Raw genomic sequence first — 22,587 nt, forward strand, 5'->3', positions numbered from 1 at the left:
TAATGCAATGGGAATTCATTCTGTATGTTCATGAAGGCAGAACTGTAAATCTACCAGTTATAAGTGAAATTTTGAAAAATAATTAAAATTTTCCACTTCTGGTTAAGATATCTAATCAAAGAAACTATCTAAAGGCTTTTTATAGTTGAGAACAATTTGATATAGTTCCAACTGCACTTCTCTCTTAAGGAAAACTGCCTTTTAAAAATTAGACTGCACTCCCTGAGGCCAGGAATTGTGTCTGTTCTACTTTTTTCCCTTGGCACCCTCCACAGAACCTAGCATGGGACCACAGCATCTATACACATTTGGCAAATGGAGGGGACTGAGGTAAAGGAAGCTTCTTAAGCCTTTTCTTACACTAACCCTGCCTTCCTCTTCTTCTTCCTCTCCCTCCTCCTTCTCTTCCTCTTCCTCTTCCTCTTCATCACAGTCGAGGCCTTGATGGGAGATCTCAGTGATGCTATTTTCCTGAAGCAGATTGCTGCCCAGACTCATCAGCCTGTGGCTCTCGGTCACAACTTTCACTTTGAAGCTGTGAAAATTTGTGGAAACGAGGCCTAACTTCAGGCTGACGGGATCTCCCTCATACAGAAAGCTCTGGGCATTTTGCTCTTCCCTGAAACCAGGGGGCTGGTACTCATTAGGTGTCACTGCAAAGCGAAATGAGAAAACAATGAGTAGAGGCAGGGTGGGCGTGCAGTAGGGCCACTGGCCTTCGTTTTCAGGATGCTGCACCAGATCCCTTACATCTGCCGGCAACAAGAACTTCCCAGGGAGGAAAGTGCCTACCCTCGTTGTAGTAGTAGAGCTTCATGGTCAGCGTGATGTCATTAGGAAGAGGGCCAAGATTCTGCATCAGGACGTACAACTTGCGGATGAGGAGGGTACTGGCACTCTTGATCTCTTCGCTGGTTTTCCCGCTCTCAAAGCTGGTGTTCATGCTATAATCAGAGCAGGAGGGCAAGGGGGTGAGTCTCAGAAACAAGAAAGGTTGACCTTCTCTTCCAAGAGGAACAGAATACTTATAAATAACATATTGGGCTAGGTTTGTGCCGATTTACCAAAACAAGCAATATTGAGGTAATTCTCTTTACAGGGGATTTTGTGCTTTACGAAAGGATTAGTAGGACTGACTTCCCCTCCTTTCCCAGCCAGCTGCTCTCATATTGGATTTCTTGGACTTTTCTACAATACCCACCTCCCACCTTTCCTGTTTTGTGTTGTCTTCCTTCCTTAGACTGTAACTTCCTTGAGGGCAGGAACTGTCTTTCTTTTTTGCATCTGTATCCCCAACACTTAACAGAACGCCTACCACATAGTAGGCATTAATAAAAATTTATTGACTTATTTAAATCACAAGGACTTACATATTTGAAATATAATTTGATTTTTAAATATTTTATTTACACGTTCCATTGAGGTTCCTATTGAGAGTATATGCTGCAGTGGGTGTTTATGGGAAGATGTGGGCTGTGTTGCAATCTACACTATCGGAAGGAATCCCACACTGGTGAAGTCCTAAGGTCCACTGTAGTGTAGGATTGACTACAGTCAAGTGGAAAGAACCTCAGGCAGGGAATCTGGGGCCCCAGATTCTAGTCCTCATTCACTAACTAGCCTCTTTGGATTTCAGCTTCCTTAACTGTAAAATGAGGGCATTGGACTGGATGATTTTTGAGGTAGCTTCCAGCTTTCAAATGCCGTGATTCTATGATGTCTCTCCAGGGTTTGCTTCTCCAATTATGTTCAGACTTCTATAATTTATGGGCAAGGCAACTCCAGCAGTAATTGGTTCACTTTGAAATGCCCCTCCCAGGAACAATGAAGAATGTTGAACTCCATTCCTCAGGGCCTACCTGTGTGAACCCTGGCAGCCTGAGAAGGCTGCATCTGTGATCCACTCAACACCTTCAGTACCACTAAGGAAGGAAGACAAAGGCCAGTTCTTCACTGCATTTCTCTACTGGGAGAATTATATTTTCTAATGGAAGAGCCGATAATACAAATGCAACAAAGTAAGCACCTAATTCAAATTACAACCTTGGTTTCTAGAAAATTACCAATAAGCCCTAATTTTCCCTTCCCCATCAAAGTCTGAATATTACTGCTTAACTGATCATATCAGCATAAGATCAGAGAACCAGAGAATTTCAGGGTTGGAAGGCATCCTGGAAAGGTCTTACTAAAACAACTCTGACCAGCATCCAATCTCTGCTAACCCGCTTTTGCTATCAACAAACACTTAAAGAATGAGAGGAAGGTTTACACCACATTGGGAGTACCCTCAATACATCCAAGTTGGACTACATGGCCTCTATGGTGCCTTCCAATTCTGAGATGCTCAGATCCTATGATTTGTGGAAAATAATCTATACAAGCAGAGGAAGTATCTGATGAGATCATAGATTTCTCCAAGTACAAAATCTAAACAATTATTGGTGAGTAAGTGTGTTTGTTACATATCAACACAGTTAAACAATTATATTATTGAATGCCTACAATGTGTTCATAGTACACCGTGGGAGTAAAAAAGAAGGGTGTGACTTGTCCCTTGTTCTCAAGGAGCTTCTATTTGCTTCGATCACATCTGCTCCCTACTTGACTTTGGGATCTCAGGTATAGTGGTGCCCATCCCCGTCCCTCCCCCATGGAGCATGCCCAGAGTCATCATTCTTGGATCAGGCAATCCCCTGGAAGCTTGGGGTGCAGGGCCCCTGCTACACAAGGATGTTTGATGGCCTCCTGTGGATACTCCCTCCACATATACTGCAACTCCACTCTAACTTAGGTGGTATTTTGTAATGGCTGTGAATGAAAACTCCATCACCTTATGAACATCCGAGTAGGTTAGTAACCTTTCCAACTTAGTAGGACCTGTCGCTGATTGTGCCCTGTGGGCAGAGTCTTCAAGAACCATGATGGGATGTAACACTGGAGGATGCAAAGAGAATGTCTCTCCTGGGTCTCATGAAACCCTGCCAGGTGTCAACCCTTCCAAGAATGATGATATTTGAGGCCAATTACAATTATTTTAATTAAATGTTTACAATGAGGGCCTACCTGACAAAATCCATTCTGGGTCCCTCCTTTGTGTATTGGAATTTGAACTGGTATAACTCTGTGACTTTCTAGAAATGTCAAAGAAAACAGACGAACAGACTGGTTCAGAAAAGATCTATAGAAACCTTCTTACTTGTCTACAGCCCCCTCACAGAATAATGTTTTTAAATGCATAAAACAAAATATAGAGGATTACAAAAGAAACAATCATATTGAAACACCATTAGAGAAATATTGAAAAACAAAACCCAGCTCACAGATCCCCAAGTTAAGAGCCCCTGCTCAAGAGGAAGGCTCCCTGCTCTGCGGTGGGTTTATGGAAGGACACAGCCAAGCGTTGCCCAGGTGAGGCAAATGTAGATGTGCAATATTTCAGCGATGAAACTGATAACCATCCCAAATCCATGGAGGTGTGTCTCCTTCTACAACTAAGAGTTAACTTCATTTTTTGCGTTTGTTTCTCCATCACCTAGCATAAATCATAGTAGGCACTTAATAAATACTTGTTGATAGACTGTCAGTTGACTATTCCCCATGAGTGCTGGCTAAGTTTTCTTACTTACATGTTTGTTTCACAGTATTATATGATTCATAAATAGCATTTTCTGAGATTTGGGGTGCCAGGCTTGCGGAGATGGGAAAATAGGTAAAAGGAAGCTGGAGGCTTTTCTTACCTATTGTCAGAGGCAGGCTGTTGGGTTGGACCCAGGAGTGTTTCATATATTCTATTCCTACCTCTCTTAATACCATAAATTTGATGCTGTGGACAGACAGCATCAAATTTTTAGAGATAAATATTTTCTTCAATTAGACACCATAATACTTTCAATATGTCCTATTTCTACTGAAAAAAAAAGGTCCATATTTGGGGATAGCTAGGTGGCGCGGTGAGTAGAGCACCGGCTGGCCCTGGAGTCAGGAGGACCCAAGGTCAAATCTGACCTCAGACACTTGACACACTTACTAGCTGTGTGACCTTGGGCAAGTCACTTAACCCCAATTGCCCTGCCTTCCCCTCCAAAAAAAATGTCCCTATTCCCCAATTTCTTAATACTGTGAAGGTAGGTTAGGTGGGAATGGTGGAGCAGCGACATGGGAGCACCAATGTCTATTGGTGTGAGCACACTACAACATTAGTCTGAGAAGAGACCTTGGCCTTGGGTCTCCTGGGTTCCTTTTCTGGTTCCCCACCAGTTACTGGACTTTCTACGCCTCAGTGTCTCCAACTAATTAAAATCTTGCTCATATGAGTTGCTCCTCATGGGGGCAGGGGTAATTTGGCTGCAAGGGCTGACTGAGTTGATGTCTTTAGAGAACAGTCTCCAGTGACTCCAAAATACTTTCCCTGGGATATAAATGAATTTCCCCCACCTTACATTAAAACAGTCTGGCTCCCTTTTCCCTGAATTACTCTATATCACCCACTCATTTGATACTTTTCTGTCTGCTTTATAAGATTTTCCTGGAGTTTATCAACATTATTAATTCAGCATTTCACTACCCCAAGCCCCCAGGTTTTAAACAAAGCACCTATCATGTGTTAGAAATATGATAACCACTGCTGAAGGAAACCACCGTCTGACTCAGTGATAGACAATCAGAAAGCTTTGGTCTGGAAAATCTCAAAACCCTTAAAAACCCTTAAAATTGCAAAAACAACATTTGTGAAATTCCTCTACAAATAAAGGTAGAAAGGGGTACAACTGGTTTGGGCATTTTGGACGCCCATGTCTGTGCAAACCAGTTTTCCCCCTGCCAGAGCTACTGAACATCATCTTGCAGACCGAGGCCTCGGCCCTGGTCTGCTGTTCCAGATGACCATCAATGACTTGGCAAGATGGCATGCTTCTCCAGTTGGGGGTTGGCACAAGGCTGGCAGGGCTAGCTAACACCACCCCTGCGTGGCAGCTTCAGGATACACAAAGTCTCAACAGGCTGGACTTCAATAAGGGGAATCGTGAAGGCCCACACAGCGACTCAAAGCAATCTCCTTCCCAAACCCAAGACAGGGTAGGGAGGCGTGGGCTGGAAAGTGGTTCCTAGGAAAATGATCATTAGGCTTTGAGCACTGCCTAGGGAACTTATAAATGGACTTGCCCAGGGCACACAGCTGGTATGTGTCAAAGGCAAGACTTTGATCCAGGTCTTCCTGACTCCCCAAAGACCCTCTACCCCCTATCAAGCTGTCAGGCAAAGACAGGAAAAGATGGAAACCATAGCGGGAGGGGAGGGGCAGACAGAAGGGGCTGTGAGAAGATAGGCATATTGATATTTTATTCATGGGGTGATGAATTAGTTGAGCCACACCTTCTGGAAAATAATTGGGAATTATGCAAGAAGGGGGAAGAGAATAGCCCTTTATAAAGTATCTACTATGTGCAGGGCACTGCACTGAGCACCGGAACAATAGGATCTTCTTTGACCCTCACTGAGGCATCTGACTTGCCCAGGGTCACACAGCTAGTGTTTGAGTCTAAATTTGAACTCAGGTCTTCCTGACTTCAGGACCAGTGCTCAATCCACTATGCCACCAGCTGCCTCTAAGAAAAGTACAATCATTCATTCCCTTTGACCCAGCAACCTTCCTACCATGTAAAACTCAAAGGCAGAAAGGCTTCATATATACCAAAACATTTGGAATGGCACTTTTTGGGGGGTATGGGGCGGAGAGGGGAGGAGAAGGCAGCAAAAAACCGGAGCTACATTGGGTGTCCATTGACTGGAGGATGGCTGAAAAAAATGTAATTCCAACTTTGCTATATGAATTAATGGAATATTATTGTGCTGTAAGAAATGGCAAATATAAAGACTCTAGAGGATCGTGAAGTGGCTTATAAAGAACTAATGCAGAGCAAAGAACACAAAATACTGAGACCAATATATACAATGACTCCAATAATGTAAACCGAAACAGTGTTAAAAGCAAGCCGAATTCTGACGAATGGCCTTGATCCTGCAGAACAGATGAGAAAACATTACCTCCCTCCTCTCAGTAGAGAGGTGGGGGACTATGGGCACAGAATGCTAATGCTGTCAAACATTTCCTTTATCAGTTGACTTTCCTTCATTAGTTTTCTTTGTTACAAGGGAAGGTTCGATGTGAGGGCAGGGCTACAAAGGGAAACCACTGGCATGGGGGAAAAGACCAAAAATAAAACTTTTTTTTAAAAGAAAAGATTGCAGAAAAAAGAGGTAATTTAGTCAATACGGCAATCAATTTGGATTTATGCCAGAACGCTAATGTCAATACTTTTATTCTTTCAATAAATGAAATTACTTTACCATAAGATGTTGGAATCTTTCAAATTTAAAAATGTCACCTCCAACATTATGAACACCCCTTTCTCTCAGTGCAGTATGGAATGGACCAGGTCCTGCTCAGGTGTTTTTCTAACAGCGTCTAGGATTTGGTTTTCACTTTTTTGAGATCTCTTATCTGGGCATCAACATGGGCCAAGTCTACATAATAAAGAATACCACAAGATCTCAGTTGATTATGTGGTGAGGGAATTAAATCCAATCCAATCCAAGAGAACAAACATTAATTAAGCACCTACTAGTTTCAAAGAGCTGACAGTAAGCTCTAGAAATACAAAGGCTAAAAAAATAAGTCTCTGGCTTCCAGAAGTTTACATTCAATTGGGAGAAAGCAACAGGGAAATTCAATTAATCCACAAACATTTACGAAGCATGTCCTATGGCCAAGAACTATGTTAGGTACCAGAAACAGGTAGATTTCAAACTGAAGTTAAGCATATTTGAGGAAATATACTTAGGATTTTTTTCTTCTTACCTCTGGCGCCTCAGGATTTGTATAAATCTGTTTTAATAAAAAGTAAAATTTAATTGATTTTTAACATACTATTCTGCCTACATTGACTCCATGTCCTAAAAGATTTACTTGTACTACATTAACCGAGGATTGGATTTAGTTACATACTGGCTATCCATCACTATCCACTGGTATTGCCAATGTCCGCTTTAAGCCTTTCCTTTATGGCTTGGTCTGCCATCTCCAAGAATTGCCTAGCAAACAGTTTCTCACTCCAGAAGAATGCATTCTAGTGACGCACCAGTCCCTTTGAACTGAGCTCAGCAGGTCCTCCAACCACAGGCAGATGAGCCTAACACGTCTGTACTTGGAATCTTTCAGCTAGATGGGGCCTTAGGATGTTAAGGGGAATCTCTTAGATTCCTCCCCATTCTCAACCACATACAGAATTGCCATTTCCAAAGAAAAGTCAACAAAACTTCTACAACTGAATTTTAAGTTCACAAGGTAACAATGAGGATGTGTCCCTGGCAACAACTGAGGGAAGCTACCATGTATTTGCAGTTCTTGTAAATACACTTTGAAACACAAAAGGGTCGGATGTCTCACCCTTCCAAAGAATAAGGAAAGGGGGGAAAATGTGGGTTTTGAAATATTTACTTACTCCAAGTGCTGCCATGTGAAGCTGCATGAGAAAAGAAAAGAATTGTTAGTCCGCCTCTGTATGTTTATGGGTTCCTGTGTTAGTATAGATATAGATACATAATTTAGTTTAACTAAATATGGCTCTAGAGATGATCCAAAGGCTTGGGAAGGAGGGCAGTCAGCAAACATTTATCAGACACCTAATACGTGCCTGGCACTGTGCTAAGTGCTGGGGATACAAAGAAAGGCAAAAGACAGTCCCTATGCCAGTCTTTCACTCATTCATTCAAAACACATAACTAGAGTATGTACAGCCTGGGCCCTCAAGAAATGGACAGTGGTGGAGGGACCGCACCACTGCTTTTTATATAGATTCAGCTATGAAATAAGTCTATGAAATATGATAAAAGCCTGATCTAAAACCTTTCATTTACAGTCTGAATGTGGCTCGTGCCCCCATGTTCTCAAGCTCCTTCTCTGGGGCCCTGAACTCCTGATTTCTGAGAGCTGCCACAAGCAGGGCCTCCAGACCCACTGAGCTACACTCCAGCCATCTCCCCATCATCCTCCGCCCCTAGCTTACCACCTCTGACCCTAAGAACAATAATCAAGTCAATGCCGCCCTTCCTGGAAAGAGCTCCACTCACCATCCATCTGGTGGCTTCTTAGGCCAAAAACACGCCCCTCCCTCCCCTATATGTGCTATCTTCCCCTATTAGAAAATAAGCTCCTTAAGGGCAGGGGCTGTCCTGCTTTTTGTCTTCATACCCTCACTTAGCACCATGCCTGGCACATATTGTAAACTAAATAAATGCTTTTTTCAATTATAGGATGATATAGCTAGAGCTGGAAAGAACCTTAAAGGAAATGAGTTTAACATCTTCATTTTACAGATAAGGAAAAGGTGGCAGAGAGGTGTTAAGTGACTTGCCTAAGGTCACACAGCTAGCATCTGAGGTGGCTTTTGAGCCCAGATCTTCCCTGATTGAAATCCAGGGCCTTCCCCCATTCAGCACCAATGTTATCAACAGGACCACTATACTTGGAAAAGCACAGAAATTCCCAAACTATGGTAACTCAGAGCACAAAACTAGGCTCTAATACACTCCAACAGCCCCAGATTTTCCTCACGGGCCAATTGATAGAACGTTAGCGACACAATGTGGCTTGTCTGCTAACTGCACGGCGGCGATGAGAGCCCAGAGCTCCCAGCACCACAACACGAGGCTTTCGTGGAGGCAGCCCTGGGGTATATCAATCACTTCAGGAGCAAACAGCACTGGGTCTTGGCCAGGTGGAAGGGAGCTAGCGGAGCACGCAGAGCTCTTGGCTAAAATGCTCCCTTAGAGTTAGTCTGTGCTTACTGTGGCAGCTTTAGAAATATGACATGGCCCCTTCAAAGATTAACTTTTCTTTAAAGAACACATTTTTAAAGTTCCGAGGTATGAACTCTGCATTAAACAGTAAACAGAGGCCGCATGCCATGGTAGCCCAGTAACTCAATCCAACAATCAGTGGATTTAGTAAAACAAGTCAGTTCAGTTTCAGCCCTTCTCTCCCCAACCTGTGACCGCCTTCGTTCAGGCCCTTACGGCCTGTTGCACCCAGATTATCGCTCCAGCCTCCTGACTCTTCTCCCAGCTGCCTCCAGTCCCACTCATGTCCAGCATTTTCCCAAAGGGCAAACAGAACCATGTCGCTCACCACCCTGGGCCTCTATAAGCTCCAGTGGCTCCTCCTTTCCTCTAGGATCAAGTGGAGACCACTCTATTTAGTTTTTAAAGCCTTTCACCATCTTGCCCCAACCTCTTTTTCCATCTTTTTTAGATATCACTCCCTCTCCTGCACTCTGGATTCAGCCAAAGTAGCCTTCTCTCTGTTTCTCACACAAGACTGTCTATCTCCAGTCTCCATTCCTTTGCCCTGGCCATCCCCCATGCCTAGCATGCCCTCTCTCCTCACATCCACCCCACCAAGGCTCTCTCCTTCTTTAAGATGCACCATCATCATCTTTTTGAAGCCTTTCCCGATCCCCCAACTGCTAGTGCCCTACCTCCCAAACTACCAGCTCAGATTTATGTGTATTTATTCTCTCCATATTTATTGGGTATATACATACTTACACACATAAAATATGTAAATGTAGTTTTAGCTAGTAAAACCTGCTAATGTTTAGAACTGCACCAAGGCTTTGGGGACAGCCTGTATGTACATATGTGCATATAACACACATGGTATAGTCCAGGATCCACATCCTTGAATGGATGCTCTTTGTGGGTGGTAAGTTCCCTTGGTTGTCTTCACATCCCCAGTACCCAGTAACTAGTAGGTCCTTAATAAATACTTGCTGAATGACTACCACAAACTGTCTTAGTGAATTTATTCAAACCATCCATCTTCTAGCTATGTATGGACACGGCCTCAGAGGAAAGTTCTTGGCCAGGGGCGAGGAACCTGGGGCCTTGAGGCCACATGTGGCCTCCTAGATCCTTAAGTGTGGCCTTTTGACTGAATCCCAATTTTTAAAATTTGAATTGAGTCAAAAGGCTTCATTTAAGGATCTAGAAGGCCACATGTGGCCTCAAGGCCCCAGGTTCTCCACCCCTGTTCTTGGCATTCAGGATGCTTTCCAACTGTCCCTCTGATTCAGACCAATTCAATTGGCTTAAGATTTACTCATTCAAGAGGTTTATGGAACCAAAGTTAAACAAAAGAGAATACAGATGAGAAAGCAGAGAGGAGAGGGGATCACAGAGAGGGGAAAAGAGTGCTGAGAGCTCTGAGCTTATTAATGCCTGTCAGACTTGCCCACCTGATGAAGTAGTGAGCACCTTCTGGCAGGACTATGTCTTCTGGGTCTTTTTTACTACTTTTCTGCTGCCACCTTGAACTCTTTACGTCCAATGTTGAATTCATCCCCCCAAAAAAAATCCTACTCTTGTCTCCCCCCCAAGTTGTAACGTAGCCACCAGTCTCGGGTCACTTAAGCTCAGTCTCTCTTCCTTGACCTCTCCCTCCCTACATCCAGTCAAACGCCTCATCTATTTTACCCCAACAACACCTGTCACATCACATTGGTCTTCTCATTTTCATCAGCACTGCCACCACTCTAAGCCCTTTTACCATCATTAGCATCACTACAATAGCCTCTGGGCCATTCTTCCGATTCTGGTAGGTCCCTTCCTAACTAGCCACGCATGGCACCGTCAGATCAGTCTTCCTAATGTCCAATAGTTCTGATCCTATTGCTTATCAAAATCCAGACTCCTTAGCCTGGCATCCAATGCCCTCTGCAGTCTGACTCAAAGCACCCTTATGTCCCACTATATACCCCTATTTGTGAACCCTGAATATTGGCCAGCCTGCACTCTGTCCCTTCTGAGGCCTAGCTTCCTGAATCTGATTCCACTCACACCATTTCCAATACCTGACAATCTTCAACAGAAATGAGCATTTAGGTTCCATCTGGTATTGCAGTTACAAGTGGATATGCTTTACCTCCCCACCCCCCAGCCACCCTACTTAATTATAAATTTCTTAAGGGGCAGGACCATGTCTTATTTATCTTAGGATCACCCTCAGTGCCTGTTTTGTTCAGAGTAGGTATGTAACATAGGCATATTGGCTTCCCAGATGAACAAATGTTCTTCCATGCTGAACAGGAACCTCGAAGAAGCAATTTTTAGCATACATGTAGTACATAGGCACCAATACTGGTTGCCAGCACAACTGAGACACAAACAGCCTCCACAGGACAAATTTTCCTTTCTTATCTTCAAGTTAAATCTCTACAATTCTGAGTACATTCAAAGTGCTAAGTTCCAGATTCTTGTCTCCTCGGTTTCACATCCTGTGGACCTCTTCCAGTGACTTCAAAGGAAACTCTGTGGTCATGAGAGAGCCATGAGCTTATGAAAGAGAAAAAGAGTATTGGATTTCTGAGTGATGTCAAGTAAAGACATCAGTGAGACAAAGTATTCTTAAAACCTAAGTAAGCATTTAATGCCAGCAATGGAAAGGAAACTGGTCTATGAATGTAAATTCAGGCACAGATCCCGGGTCTAATCTTTGGTATCATTCTAGTTTGATAAGTGATAAGAGATGGGCCTTTGATCACAACAGAAATCTTAAAAGACTTACATATTTCTTTTCCAAAGCATCAAAACAACCTTGAATCCTGCAAGAAATAAATGGTCAATGTTAACATGGGTCAATCTCAAAGCAAAAAAGAAAAACCAGCCAAGAAAAGAAGTTTCTATTTGCATTTGTTAGACTGAAGCAGCCACAAATCAATAACCCCTTTGCCTCTTCTGGTCAGTCACTATCAAAGACTTATCACGTATGTTGTGGCATGTCAATAAACTCTAGGAGTCAGAGATGGGATTAGCCTGGGAGTCAGGGCTCAGGCCCTTGACTCCATCTGGTCGACTTTTTGTTTTCCTCTTGACACAAATAAATTTTTTCTTAAAATATTGAAAAACAGGATTATTGGATCATTTTCCACAGATGCCTATCCTAAAACATGAGACAGTGCTATTAAATACGTATTTGCCAATGCTAGCTCTTAGATTTCTAATCTAGGCATTTAAAACCTAGTCAGTTATTTGCTACATGATAAAAATGTTGTTCAACCCATTCTGAATTTGAGCTACTTACCACTTGATAATCTGCATTGATCCAGGGCATCTCTTATCTTCTCGAAGGATTTTTAAACTGAGGTCTATGAAAAGAACACATTATTACTTGAGTTGCATTCCTGTTTTAATTCGATCACCCAAGCTATAGTTAGCTCTCCTCTCTCTATACAGTATGTGAGCTGGAAGGGACCTTTGACATTATCTAGGACAACTAGACCATTTTACTGATGAATAAGCTGCAGCCAAGACAAAAGAAGTGAGTGTCCCACGGCCACACAGCTACCGAGTGGCAGGAGCCCAGATGTGAAGCTGGTCTCCTGCTGCCGAGGCCTGGGGTTTTGGCCATGGTGCCATACTACCTCCACTGCTTTGCTTACACAATTTATGTAACTTTACTTTTTAGGAATGTGGCAGGGACACACAACTTCACACCCGTGGCAGTTACCTCTTCCAATGTGTCCCGCATGTCTCCGCAGGAAGCCCCCACTCTCACTTGGCTTCTGGTGCTTTCTTACAGCACAGGCTGATTTTCATGGCCCAGCCCAGCTACTGCTGAGGAAGCTAGGAAATGGGAAGACAGGCAGGAGAGGGCATAAAGAGGGTCCCCCAGACCCACAAGACTTAGTGGGACAGGGTGAGCGAGCAAGAGATACTTTGCCACAGGAGGCAGGGAGAGAGGGGAAATGTGAGAAGAATCATCCTAATGGACAGGAATGAAAATGGGGGAATGGGATGGAGCATTCTGTTTCAGAGCAGCCTGAGATACAGCTGGTGTGAAGGGTGAAGACTGTGGGACTTGCCTGAAAGAGCAGACAGTCTGAAAGGGCCCTAACCATGCCTGAAGGAGCTAGAAAGTGTCGAATCGCCAAGAGGCACGTCAGCCCTGTTTATTTCATCTCCACAGAGCTGGAACACATCCCCAGGAGACATCCCAACTCAGCAAGGAGCTAGAAAAGAAAAACCGAACAGGACGATGCAGTACTGATGTAAGAAAATCTAGGAAGAGAATAAGGGCAGCTGGTGGCCGGTAGAGAGAGCCTGGAGCTGGGCCTGGAGTCAAGACCTGCATTCAAATCCAACCTCAGACCCTTACTGGCTGTATGACCCTGGGCAAGTCACTTAATTTCTGCCTGCCTCAGTTTCCTCAACCATAATCACTCCTACCTCCCAGGGTTGTGAGGATCAAATAAGATATTGTAAAGCACTTAGCACAGTGCTATTAAGCACACAGCAGGTGCTTAATAAATGCTCATTCCCTTCTCCTTCCCCCCTTCTCCAATGACTTAGGGAAGTGAGTTGAGCCACAGCAGTGAACAATGGGTGTTAAAAAGCCCTAAGTTCTTCTCCCTTGCTGGGATTCCCTTTCAGGGCAGTAGGGAGAGCTCTATAGGTCCCCAGGAGCAGGTGGCGGCCCACTGAAAGGGGCTTGCTTGACCCTTTAGTGATTCCTGAGGTTCTTCTCTTCCCAGTCATCCCACACAGGTAGGCACTATAAGTCCTTTGTCCTGTCAAGACACTCGGAAGCCAAACAGAAAAGAGAAATGAAGGGAATCAGGGATGAATGCCTTCTGCCGCCTCCTCGCTCTTCTTCCCACCCCATATTCCATCTCCAAACTCCATTTTCACTGGCTAATTCCCATGCCTATAATTCTCTCCTTCCTTATCTCCATCTCCTGGCTTTCTTCAAGTCCCAGATAAAATCCTACCTTCTACAAAAAGCCTTTCCCAATGCCCCTTCATGCCAGCACCTCCCCTCTGTGATTACCTCCAAGTTATCCTGTACATATCTCATTTATACATAATAGTTTGCATGTTGTCTCCCCTATTAGAGTGGGAGTTCCTCAAGAGCAGAGACTATTTTTTTTCCCTTCTTTATATCTCCAGAACTTAGTGCAGTGCTTGGCACATAGTAGGAACGCAAGAGATGCTTGTTGCCTTGACTATATGCTTTGCTGTGCACATAAAACTCATTCTGCATTTGATACCTTGTGACCCTGAGTGCTTCTAAGGGGAGCTGATGGCCATTCTTTGGGAAGCGCCAGGGATAGAGAGAAATGAGAGCTACCTGAAGCATACATGTTAGGAGGAAGCCTCTGGCAGAATGGTTACATTAAGAAAATGTTAACCCTAAATATGTGTTTTTGAAAGAAATCACTGTGAGCTGACATGTACCTTGATTCCAATTTGGATCATGATTTGTTTGTTTTTTTTTTTCTCTCCTAGCTTTCTTTATAGCTCAGCAGAAGCTAAGCTGACTTGCAAAAGGAACTTCTGTACTTCTGCTGAATTTAAAAGGATTCCCTACAGGGAATGAATATGAAAAGATTGTCTGCCTGGATCTTGGCTTCCTCATTTGTAAAATGAAGTGGCTGGAGTAGATGCCTTCTAAGGTTCCCTCTAGTTCCTAGCATTCTGTGATTCACCAGTTCAAAATACAGACCCAATTTATCCCCATTTTCCTATTTTCTTTTGCTGAACCAGATTTTTTAAAAAGGAAGAGATAAAAAAGAGGAAAAAGTGGAGAAAACTCCCATTAATTATTCTCAAAACTCTGATTTCATCAGGGGAAGTACAAATAGCTTTCTGTACTTAGGGAAAAACAAAGGGGTCCAATTAAAGAGAATTTTGACTTAGTGTCTATATTAGGGAGTCAGGAGTCAAAACTAGTACCCAAATCCATCACTGACTCACTGTATGACTTTACATGAGTCACTTTACCATTTCGTACTTCTCTGTTGCCATCTTTAAAATGAAGAAGAAGAAGCGAGCTCTAGGTCTCAAGAGAGATGTGAAACGTGCTCTATATTAGCAAAGTATTTAGGGATTCCTAGAAGGGGAATGATTTCAATGTATATTAAGCATGCTTCTGATATAAGTGTGCTTGAGGGCAGAGACCCTACATCAGATTTCTTAAGTAACTCCCCACCATCACCACTATGCTGCTTAATGAAGACAGTGCTCAATAAACAGTAGAAATACATGAACATCTGCACTATCTCACCAACAGAGATAACATATGGAAAACATGTAGAACTTTACCTAGTCCAATCAATATCTGAAAAAGAATCAACCAAGAAGCATTTACTAAGCAGCCACCAGGGGTGAGGCAACGCAGATACAAAAGTAAGACATTCCTGTGCTCAAGGAGCTTACATTCACTACAACACACTTGACATGCAATGATCATCTCCAGAGAAGGGGAGCTCCCTGTCTCCCCACGTAGCCTCTTCTACTTGTGGATGGGTCTAAGAGATTATCTCTAAAGCACTTTTTAGGGAGGAAAAGAGATTTGAAGGAACATGATGTCTAATTTCAAATAATCCAATGGTTAACATGTAGAAAAGGGATGGAATTGTTTCTCTAGAGCCCCAGAGCACAAAACTAAGGAGTGAAAATGAGAGAGGGGCCAGTTTCAGACCAATACTTTCTAACAATTATAGCTCTTAAAAATGGGAATGGAAGTCAAAATGGCTTCATGATTCAGAAATAAAAGCTGATACTATAAGCAATTTGGGAGAGTAAGGAATAATTTACCTGTGAGATTTATGGAGAAGGGAAGAATTTATCACCAAACAAGAGAAAGAGTATTACAAAATGCAAACCGGATAATTTTGACTACGTTAAATTAAAAAGTTTTTGTACAAACAAAGCCAATGCAACCAAGATTAGGAGGGAAGCAGAAAACTGGGAAAGAATTTTTACAACCAGCGTCTCTGATAAAGGCCTCATATCTAAAATATATAGGGAACTGAGTTAAATTTATAAGAATACAATTCATTCTCCAATTGATAAATGGTCAAAGAATATGAACAGGCAGTTTTCAGAGGAAGAAATTAAAGATATCTATAGTCATATGAAAAAATGCTCTAAATCACTATTGATTAGAGAAATGCAAATCGAAACAACTCTTAGGTACCACATCTCTCCTGTGAGATTGGCTAACATGACAAAACAGGAAAATGATAAATGCTGGAGAGGATGTGGGAAAATAGGAACACTGTCACATTGTTGGTGGAGTTGTGAACTGATCCAGCCATTCTAGAGAGCAATTTGGAACTATGCCCAAAGGGGTATAAAAATGTGCATACCTTTTGACCCAGCAATACCATTTCTAGAGCTGTATCCCAAATAGGTCATACATGTGGGAAAAGGACCCATATATACAAAAATATTTATGGCAGCTCTTTTTGTGGTGGCAAAGAATTGGAAATCAAGGGGATGCCCATCAATTGGGGAATGGCTAAACAAGTTGTGGTATATGAAGGTAATGGAATACTATTGTGCTATAAGAAATGAGGAGCAGACAGACTTCATAATAATCTGGAAAGACTTACATGATCTGATGCTGAGTGAGGGGAGCAGAACCAGGAGAACATTATACACAATTACAGACACACGGTATCTGTGATGACTAACTTTGATAGACTTGGCTCTTCTCAGCAATGCAAGGTTCTAAGACAGCTCCAAAGGACTCAGGGTGGAAAAAGCTGTGCACATCCAGAGAAAGAACAACGGAGTCTGAATGCAAATTGAAGCAAACTATTTGCTCTTTTTTTTTTCTTTTTTTGGTTTTGTTTCTTCTTTGTCATGGCTCACTCCATTGGTTATAATTCCTCTTTCCAACTTGACTATTGTGGGAAAAAAGTTTAATGTCAAGGTATATGTAGAACCTATATTGGATTACATGTCATCTTGGGGGAGAGGGGGGAAGAGAGGGAGGGGGAGAAAATTTGGAACTCAAAAACTTGTGGAACTGAGCGTTGTAAACTAAAAATAAAAAAATAAATTTTAAAGAATGGGAATGGGTCGTCTCTTAATGAAGACAGCTCTCTTTCACTAGAAGCTTTGTCCCACAGAATGGATAATCAGCTCTGTGTATCTCAGTTTCTCTATCTGTTAAACAAGAGGTTTAGATCAAGCAATATTTCAAGTCTCTCCCTACCAGCCCTTATTCCTATGATCCTATGTCGCAGCAGGGATTCAGACCCTGGATGCATGACCCCTCAAGTTCCTTCATACTGACAATTTGCAATTCTTTAGCATTGTTACAAAGGGAAGACACCTCTAAGCAGTACGATCATTGTGGGAAGCCTTAGATTTGGCAGGTGGGAGACACTGGTAAGCAAAATGACACTGCAGAGTAGAATACAGAGCAGGACATAGACTCAGGCCGTGCTGGGCTCCATTTCCATCGATGACATTTTCTAGCTGTGTGACCACTGACAAGTGACCTGCCTTCTCTGAGCCTAGGATTCCTCATCTATAAAATCAGGATGATGACATCTAGAGCCTCCTGGTGGCATGGGGTACAGGCCTGTATTTCTATCCTCTACATTTTTCATGGGCTGCCAGAAATCCTTTGGTGGGCCGTAAGCGGCCATGGGACGTATGTTAGAGACATGATCCATAGCATCTACTTCTATGGCAGTTATGAAGATCAACTGACCTGTCCTACCCTATATAAAGGTGCTAGGTAAATGTCAGTTATGATTGTTACTAACAACTTTATTGCTATTTAACAATACAAGTGAGCAATGACTGTACACCACAGAAGCATCTTTAAATGACCAATGTAATTGACCTTTACAGTTTCCTTGTCTCCAGGATATGAATTGCAGGGTGAGCCAGTATCAAATACAGTTTAGAAAGGAAGAGCATTAAGAATGAAATGAAATTAGGAAGAAACCAAAGCAAATCATTAAATTTGGAATTAAGAAGTTTAGTGTAAAGATGAATTGGGAAAAGTAACACCGAAGAGAGAAATTTGGAGAATTCTACTGTATTTTTCAAATGGTAGTCACTAGTTTAATTAAAAGTCAACAGAAGGTTTTCCAAATGACTGCTGTTCTAAACCAGCTTTCTGCTCAAATGTAAAAGTCTCACCTGAAAGGAGATGAAAATAGAATGCCCAGAAGGAATTTTGAAAATGAAAGGGAGAGAAAAGCAGAAACAAACTAAAAAGGTGATGACCAAAAAATTACTAAAGGTATGAAAAACAGACAAAGCTCAGACCATATAAATGAAGAGATCTGACAACTGACAGGAAGATAAAACTGACAGTTGCCAAAACAGTTTATTCTTCAAGGAACCATGATCTCCTCACCGATTGGGTATTCCTTCCACCCACACAGATCGCAACCCCTTTATGACTCAGTAGACAGTATTTGAAAACTAATTCAAAAAGTAACCTCCCTGAAGCCAACCTAGCAGCAAACCTCTCCAAATTTACCTACACTGGTCCTCAAACAATAGCCCTGTCACTGGGCCCACCCGTAGAGCCTCTCCAACTCTACCATCACCACCACCATTGCTGGCATGGACACAACACTTTAAAGTTCGTGAAACCCTGTATGTAGTAGAACCTTCCAGAGCTTTCCCCGTTGGCCTAGGGTTTGAGAACCCAAGGTAGCTTCCATTTCATGGATGCATCATTAAAACTGATCTTTAGTGATTTAAGTTGCTAAAATTTCAATGATGGGACTGACGTGGGTTTGGCAGAGGTATGTATATATACTCTCTGAGCAACTCTGAACAGGCAAAATGGCTTTGCCACTAGACCCAATCAGTGTCAGAAAGCACTTCAAATACAATTTCATTTTTGAGACCAAAAGACTGCCCTGGTAGAGCAGTCCAAATACTGTGCCTCAAATGGCCTTTAACCCAGCTGCTGTTGCCTCTGCAGATAAGCCCCAGAGTTCCTAGACTTGCTCACAGAGATTTATTGGCTGCTTAATCTGCCATTTGGTATCAAGCCAGGAACTAATGGCACCTAGTGGTAAAACTATTGAATCTGGGATAGTTAAATTAAAGAGGTATGTAAATGAACAAATCAATCAGGAAGAGCTGGCACAGGCCTGGGGATTAACACCTTCTGTGAGTGGGAAATGGTTGATGCTACTACCAAGCAGAGCCAAGAAGGAAAAGATCGAAAAGATCAGAATTCATCATTGACTTAAGCTTTACCAGCTAATTTGCGGGTTCCATAAGAACTCTCTGGAAACAGCCCCCGAAGGTACGTAATACACGAGATGGAAGTGGCTAAGAGCTTCTTCACCAATACTAGAGATTCGTGCTCAGTGATGATTTGAGCTGGGAACAGAGCTGCTTCCTGGAGGGAAAAAAAATGGCAAAGATTAGCATTTTGAAAGATCAGCACACAGTAAATCCCACAGTTATCCAGATTGTAAAGTGGAAAGATTTCTCAGGACATAAAAGCATCAAATCCTGTTTGGGGAAAGGGAGGGCTCATAAGGAAAAGGAGCTCGCCAAAAAAGAAAAAAAAAAGGCATCAGGCCAGAATTCCACAGCCAATCAAAATGAAAGGGTTAAGTTAATTATCCTCTTGATAATTCAGGCCCAAATTTGACTTTTTTCAGAACAATCTCGGTGTTTAGGGTAAAAGGGTGGTTTTTCAAGACATCGTGATCATCATCACAAACCTTCCATTGAGATGATTGTTGCTGCTCAGTCTTGTCTGACTTTTAGTGACCCCGTGGACCATAGCACACCAATACTGTCCAAGGGATTTTCTTGGCAAAAATACTGGAGTCGTTTGCCCTTTCCTTCTCCAGCTCATTTTACAGATAAGGAAACTGAGACAAAAAGGGTTAAGTGACTTGCCAGGGTCACACAGCTAATAAGTGTCTGAGGCCAAGTCCCAATTAATGGGCAGCTAGGTGTCGAAGTCAGAAAGACCTAAATTCAAATCTGGCCTCAGATACTAGCTTATACTCTACTAGCTGTGTGACCCTGGACAAGTCACTTAACCCTGTTTGCCTCAATTTAGTCATCTGTAAAATGAGCTGGAAAAGGAAACGGCAACCCACTCCAGTATCTTTGCCAAGAAAACCCCAAATGGGGTCAGGAGAGTGGGACACAACTGAACAACAACTTCCTGGCTCCAGGCCCAGCACTCTATCCCAGAGTCACCTAAATGCCTATTAATTGAAATTAGCCTACTGCTAATCCCAGAGGTGAACACTTCCTCCCTCCCTCAATCAATGAGTTGTAGAGACAGTAAGCCTCTGAACAATGGATTTCTTCAGTCCACCTAGAGGAAGTGAGAAAGAAAAGGGCAGGTAAGAGAGGGAATGAGACATGAAACCAACTGCAATGCAGAATCCCTACCCTATCTCTTCTCGCTGGAGTATAAACCGTTACTCTGAATTCGAAGAGGATCTTGGGATTGGCTGTCTGCAAAGTGGCCACCCCCGCTGGAGGCAGGGTCTCCTCCACAAACCACTCCCAGCTTGCACTCGGCTGTCTCCACGGCTGGCCAACTAAGCCAATTAAAAGGCAGGAGAAAGTGGGAGGGGGTTCTAGAAGCCTTAATACCTCAGTTTGCTGCCTCTTTAGGTAAGGGGCAGAACTCCATTGGTCAAAGCCCAGCTGCCCCTCTACATGAACAGTCACCAAGCATTTATTAAGCACTTACTGTACTAAGGTGCTGGGGATAGAAAGACAAAGGTGACACAGTCCCTGCCCAAAGGGGGTTTACACTCTAAAGGGGAGACAAGTCTATAAATAGGGACATACAAGCTCCATCCTGCGGAAATAACCTGTTATTGTTGTTTGGCCTCCATTCTCAAAGAGGACCATTGTAAGAAACCATCCTTACCAAGAACCCCACACAGCCATTAGTGAATTCAGGAAGAACTTTCATTTCATATTCTTAGAACTGGTGACCCATAAGTAGGCACACCCTCGCAGGGCAAAAACACAATCTTTTACCTTCCTGTCCCAAAGGCACATCCCTCCCCTGGAACCCCATTGCTTGGGTACTGCAGAGTTTACAGCCTGTCCGAAATGCCTACCCACACCCCCCACATGAGTCTCTGCCCCGTTTACATTTCCCATCCCCCACATTTCAGTGCTTCCTCGTCCTTGTTTTCTTTAGACTTTATTTGGTAAAAGGATGACAAGCCCTAAATCCTTTTTAGAACAATCCCAACTCAGGATGTCTGCATCACTCGGATTTATGGTCTCTATATATGTTTAACCATAGCATGAGAAAGGAATTTTCTCAACTGTTAAGAGAGTGGACAAAGTGTCAACTGAAAATACAACCCAGGATATCTGGGTTTCCTTTATCATTAACATAAGAAAAGTCCCATTACTCAAGACAGCGTCTTGGATTAAGGTGTCTCCTCCTCAATGGACACAGAAGAAAAGGCTTTCCCTGGGTTTACTCAGAAAACAAAGAAAGCAATGTCTGCTCTCAAGTATGCTGATAAGTAAGCAACATCCCCAACTACATTTTCTACAGACAGTTTATTTCCTGCATTAGCCATAAGTAACCAATAAGTGAGAGACTTTCTGACACATATCACTCCTTAGGTTTCACAAATTACGTATCACGTGATTTCCGTGGAAATGAAAGTTTAATCTTCCTTACACCATGACATCAATCGGATTTAAGAGAGGCAGGGCTGTGCAGTCACCTTCCCTTCCAGAGCCATCTGGGTCCAGTGGAGACAAAGGGTCTTCTTAGAAGGGGAGGCAGCAGTGCTCTACAACTTGGGAAACGACCTTTGTGGCCAAAGGGCATAATTCCTCACCCCTCAGTGAACCTGCTGGCCAACCTCTCCAATCCCGGGCAGGCTGGTCCTCAGATTACAGACAAGATCTCTCCCTGGGTCCATACAAAGCCATTCTGTCTCAGCAGGCCCTGCTAGGGCTCTGGTTCCCCTTCTAGGTCAGCCCCACAGCAGGTTAAAAAGCACTGGGGGACACCTTCTTTAGATTCCTTATAAGAGGAACATTAAAAGAGGCATAAAAGAACATCGCTGCCCCAGAAAACCTGGTGATCTGGGGGAATGGGACACAGTCTATGGCAATTTGCAAGTCTAAGGGCAATCAGTTTTAAAGACACTTAAAACACGATTAATAAAGAACCTCACTGCTTGGTTCTAACTCCACTGTTGCTTTTCCCCATTTGATTTGTCCATGAGGGCAGGGACTGTCTTTCTTTTTCTTGTTTGTATCCCCAGTTTGGGCAAGTAGGTGGCGCAGCGGATAGAGTGCCAGGCCTGGAACCAGAAAGACTCATCTTCCTGAGTTCAAATCCAGCCTTAGTCACTTACTAGCTGTGTGACCCAGGGCAAGTCACTTCACCCTGTTCACCTCACTTTCCTCACCTGTCAAATGAGCTGGAGAAGGAAATGGCAAACCACTCCAGTATCTCTGACAAGAAAACCCCAAATGGGGTCACAGAGAGTCAGACATGACTGAACAACAAATCCCCAGTTTAGCAGCGCCTGGAAAAAATGCTTAATAAAGGCTTTGAGAAGGAGGGTCGATCACTTAAAGGGTGGACAGCAGTTTAGAAAAGCCTCATCAGGCAGGGGGATTAAAGACTCTAAGGGGAAAGTACTTTGGGGTTGGGCAGACCAGGGCAACCATCTCCATTAGAGGGGGATTGGGAGATGAGGCTGGAAAGCTAGGAGGGCCTGAAGCATCAAGGGAAGGGTT

The 22,587-nt window shown here is 43.1% G+C and overlaps 1 protein-coding gene across 1 annotated transcript in view; it reads right to left on the reverse strand.

Annotated features, from left to right (window-relative positions):
• The window catches only part of HORMAD2 (HORMA domain containing 2), a 73,467-nt gene that overhangs the window by 50,688 nt on the left and 192 nt on the right, over window positions 1-22,587 (reverse strand). Inside the window, exons 2-11 of the mRNA XM_036741379.1 lie at window positions 22,245-22,248; window positions 19,081-19,218; window positions 12,137-12,200; window positions 11,621-11,657; window positions 7,500-7,520; window positions 6,857-6,883; window positions 3,069-3,131; window positions 1,860-1,870; window positions 793-944; window positions 417-653 (exon numbers count right to left, since the gene is read on the reverse strand). Of these exons, the coding sequence (XP_036597274.1) occupies window positions 417-653; window positions 793-944; window positions 1,860-1,870; window positions 3,069-3,131; window positions 6,857-6,883; window positions 7,500-7,520; window positions 11,621-11,657; window positions 12,137-12,200; window positions 19,081-19,218; window positions 22,245-22,248 (754 nt within the window). The remainder of the gene's footprint in view (window positions 1-416; window positions 654-792; window positions 945-1,859; window positions 1,871-3,068; window positions 3,132-6,856; window positions 6,884-7,499; window positions 7,521-11,620; window positions 11,658-12,136; window positions 12,201-19,080; window positions 19,219-22,244; window positions 22,249-22,587) is intronic.

This window comes from Trichosurus vulpecula, chromosome 1, assembly GCF_011100635.1.
Source record: "Trichosurus vulpecula isolate mTriVul1 chromosome 1, mTriVul1.pri, whole genome shotgun sequence".
NCBI lineage: Eukaryota > Metazoa > Chordata > Mammalia > Diprotodontia > Phalangeridae > Trichosurus > Trichosurus vulpecula.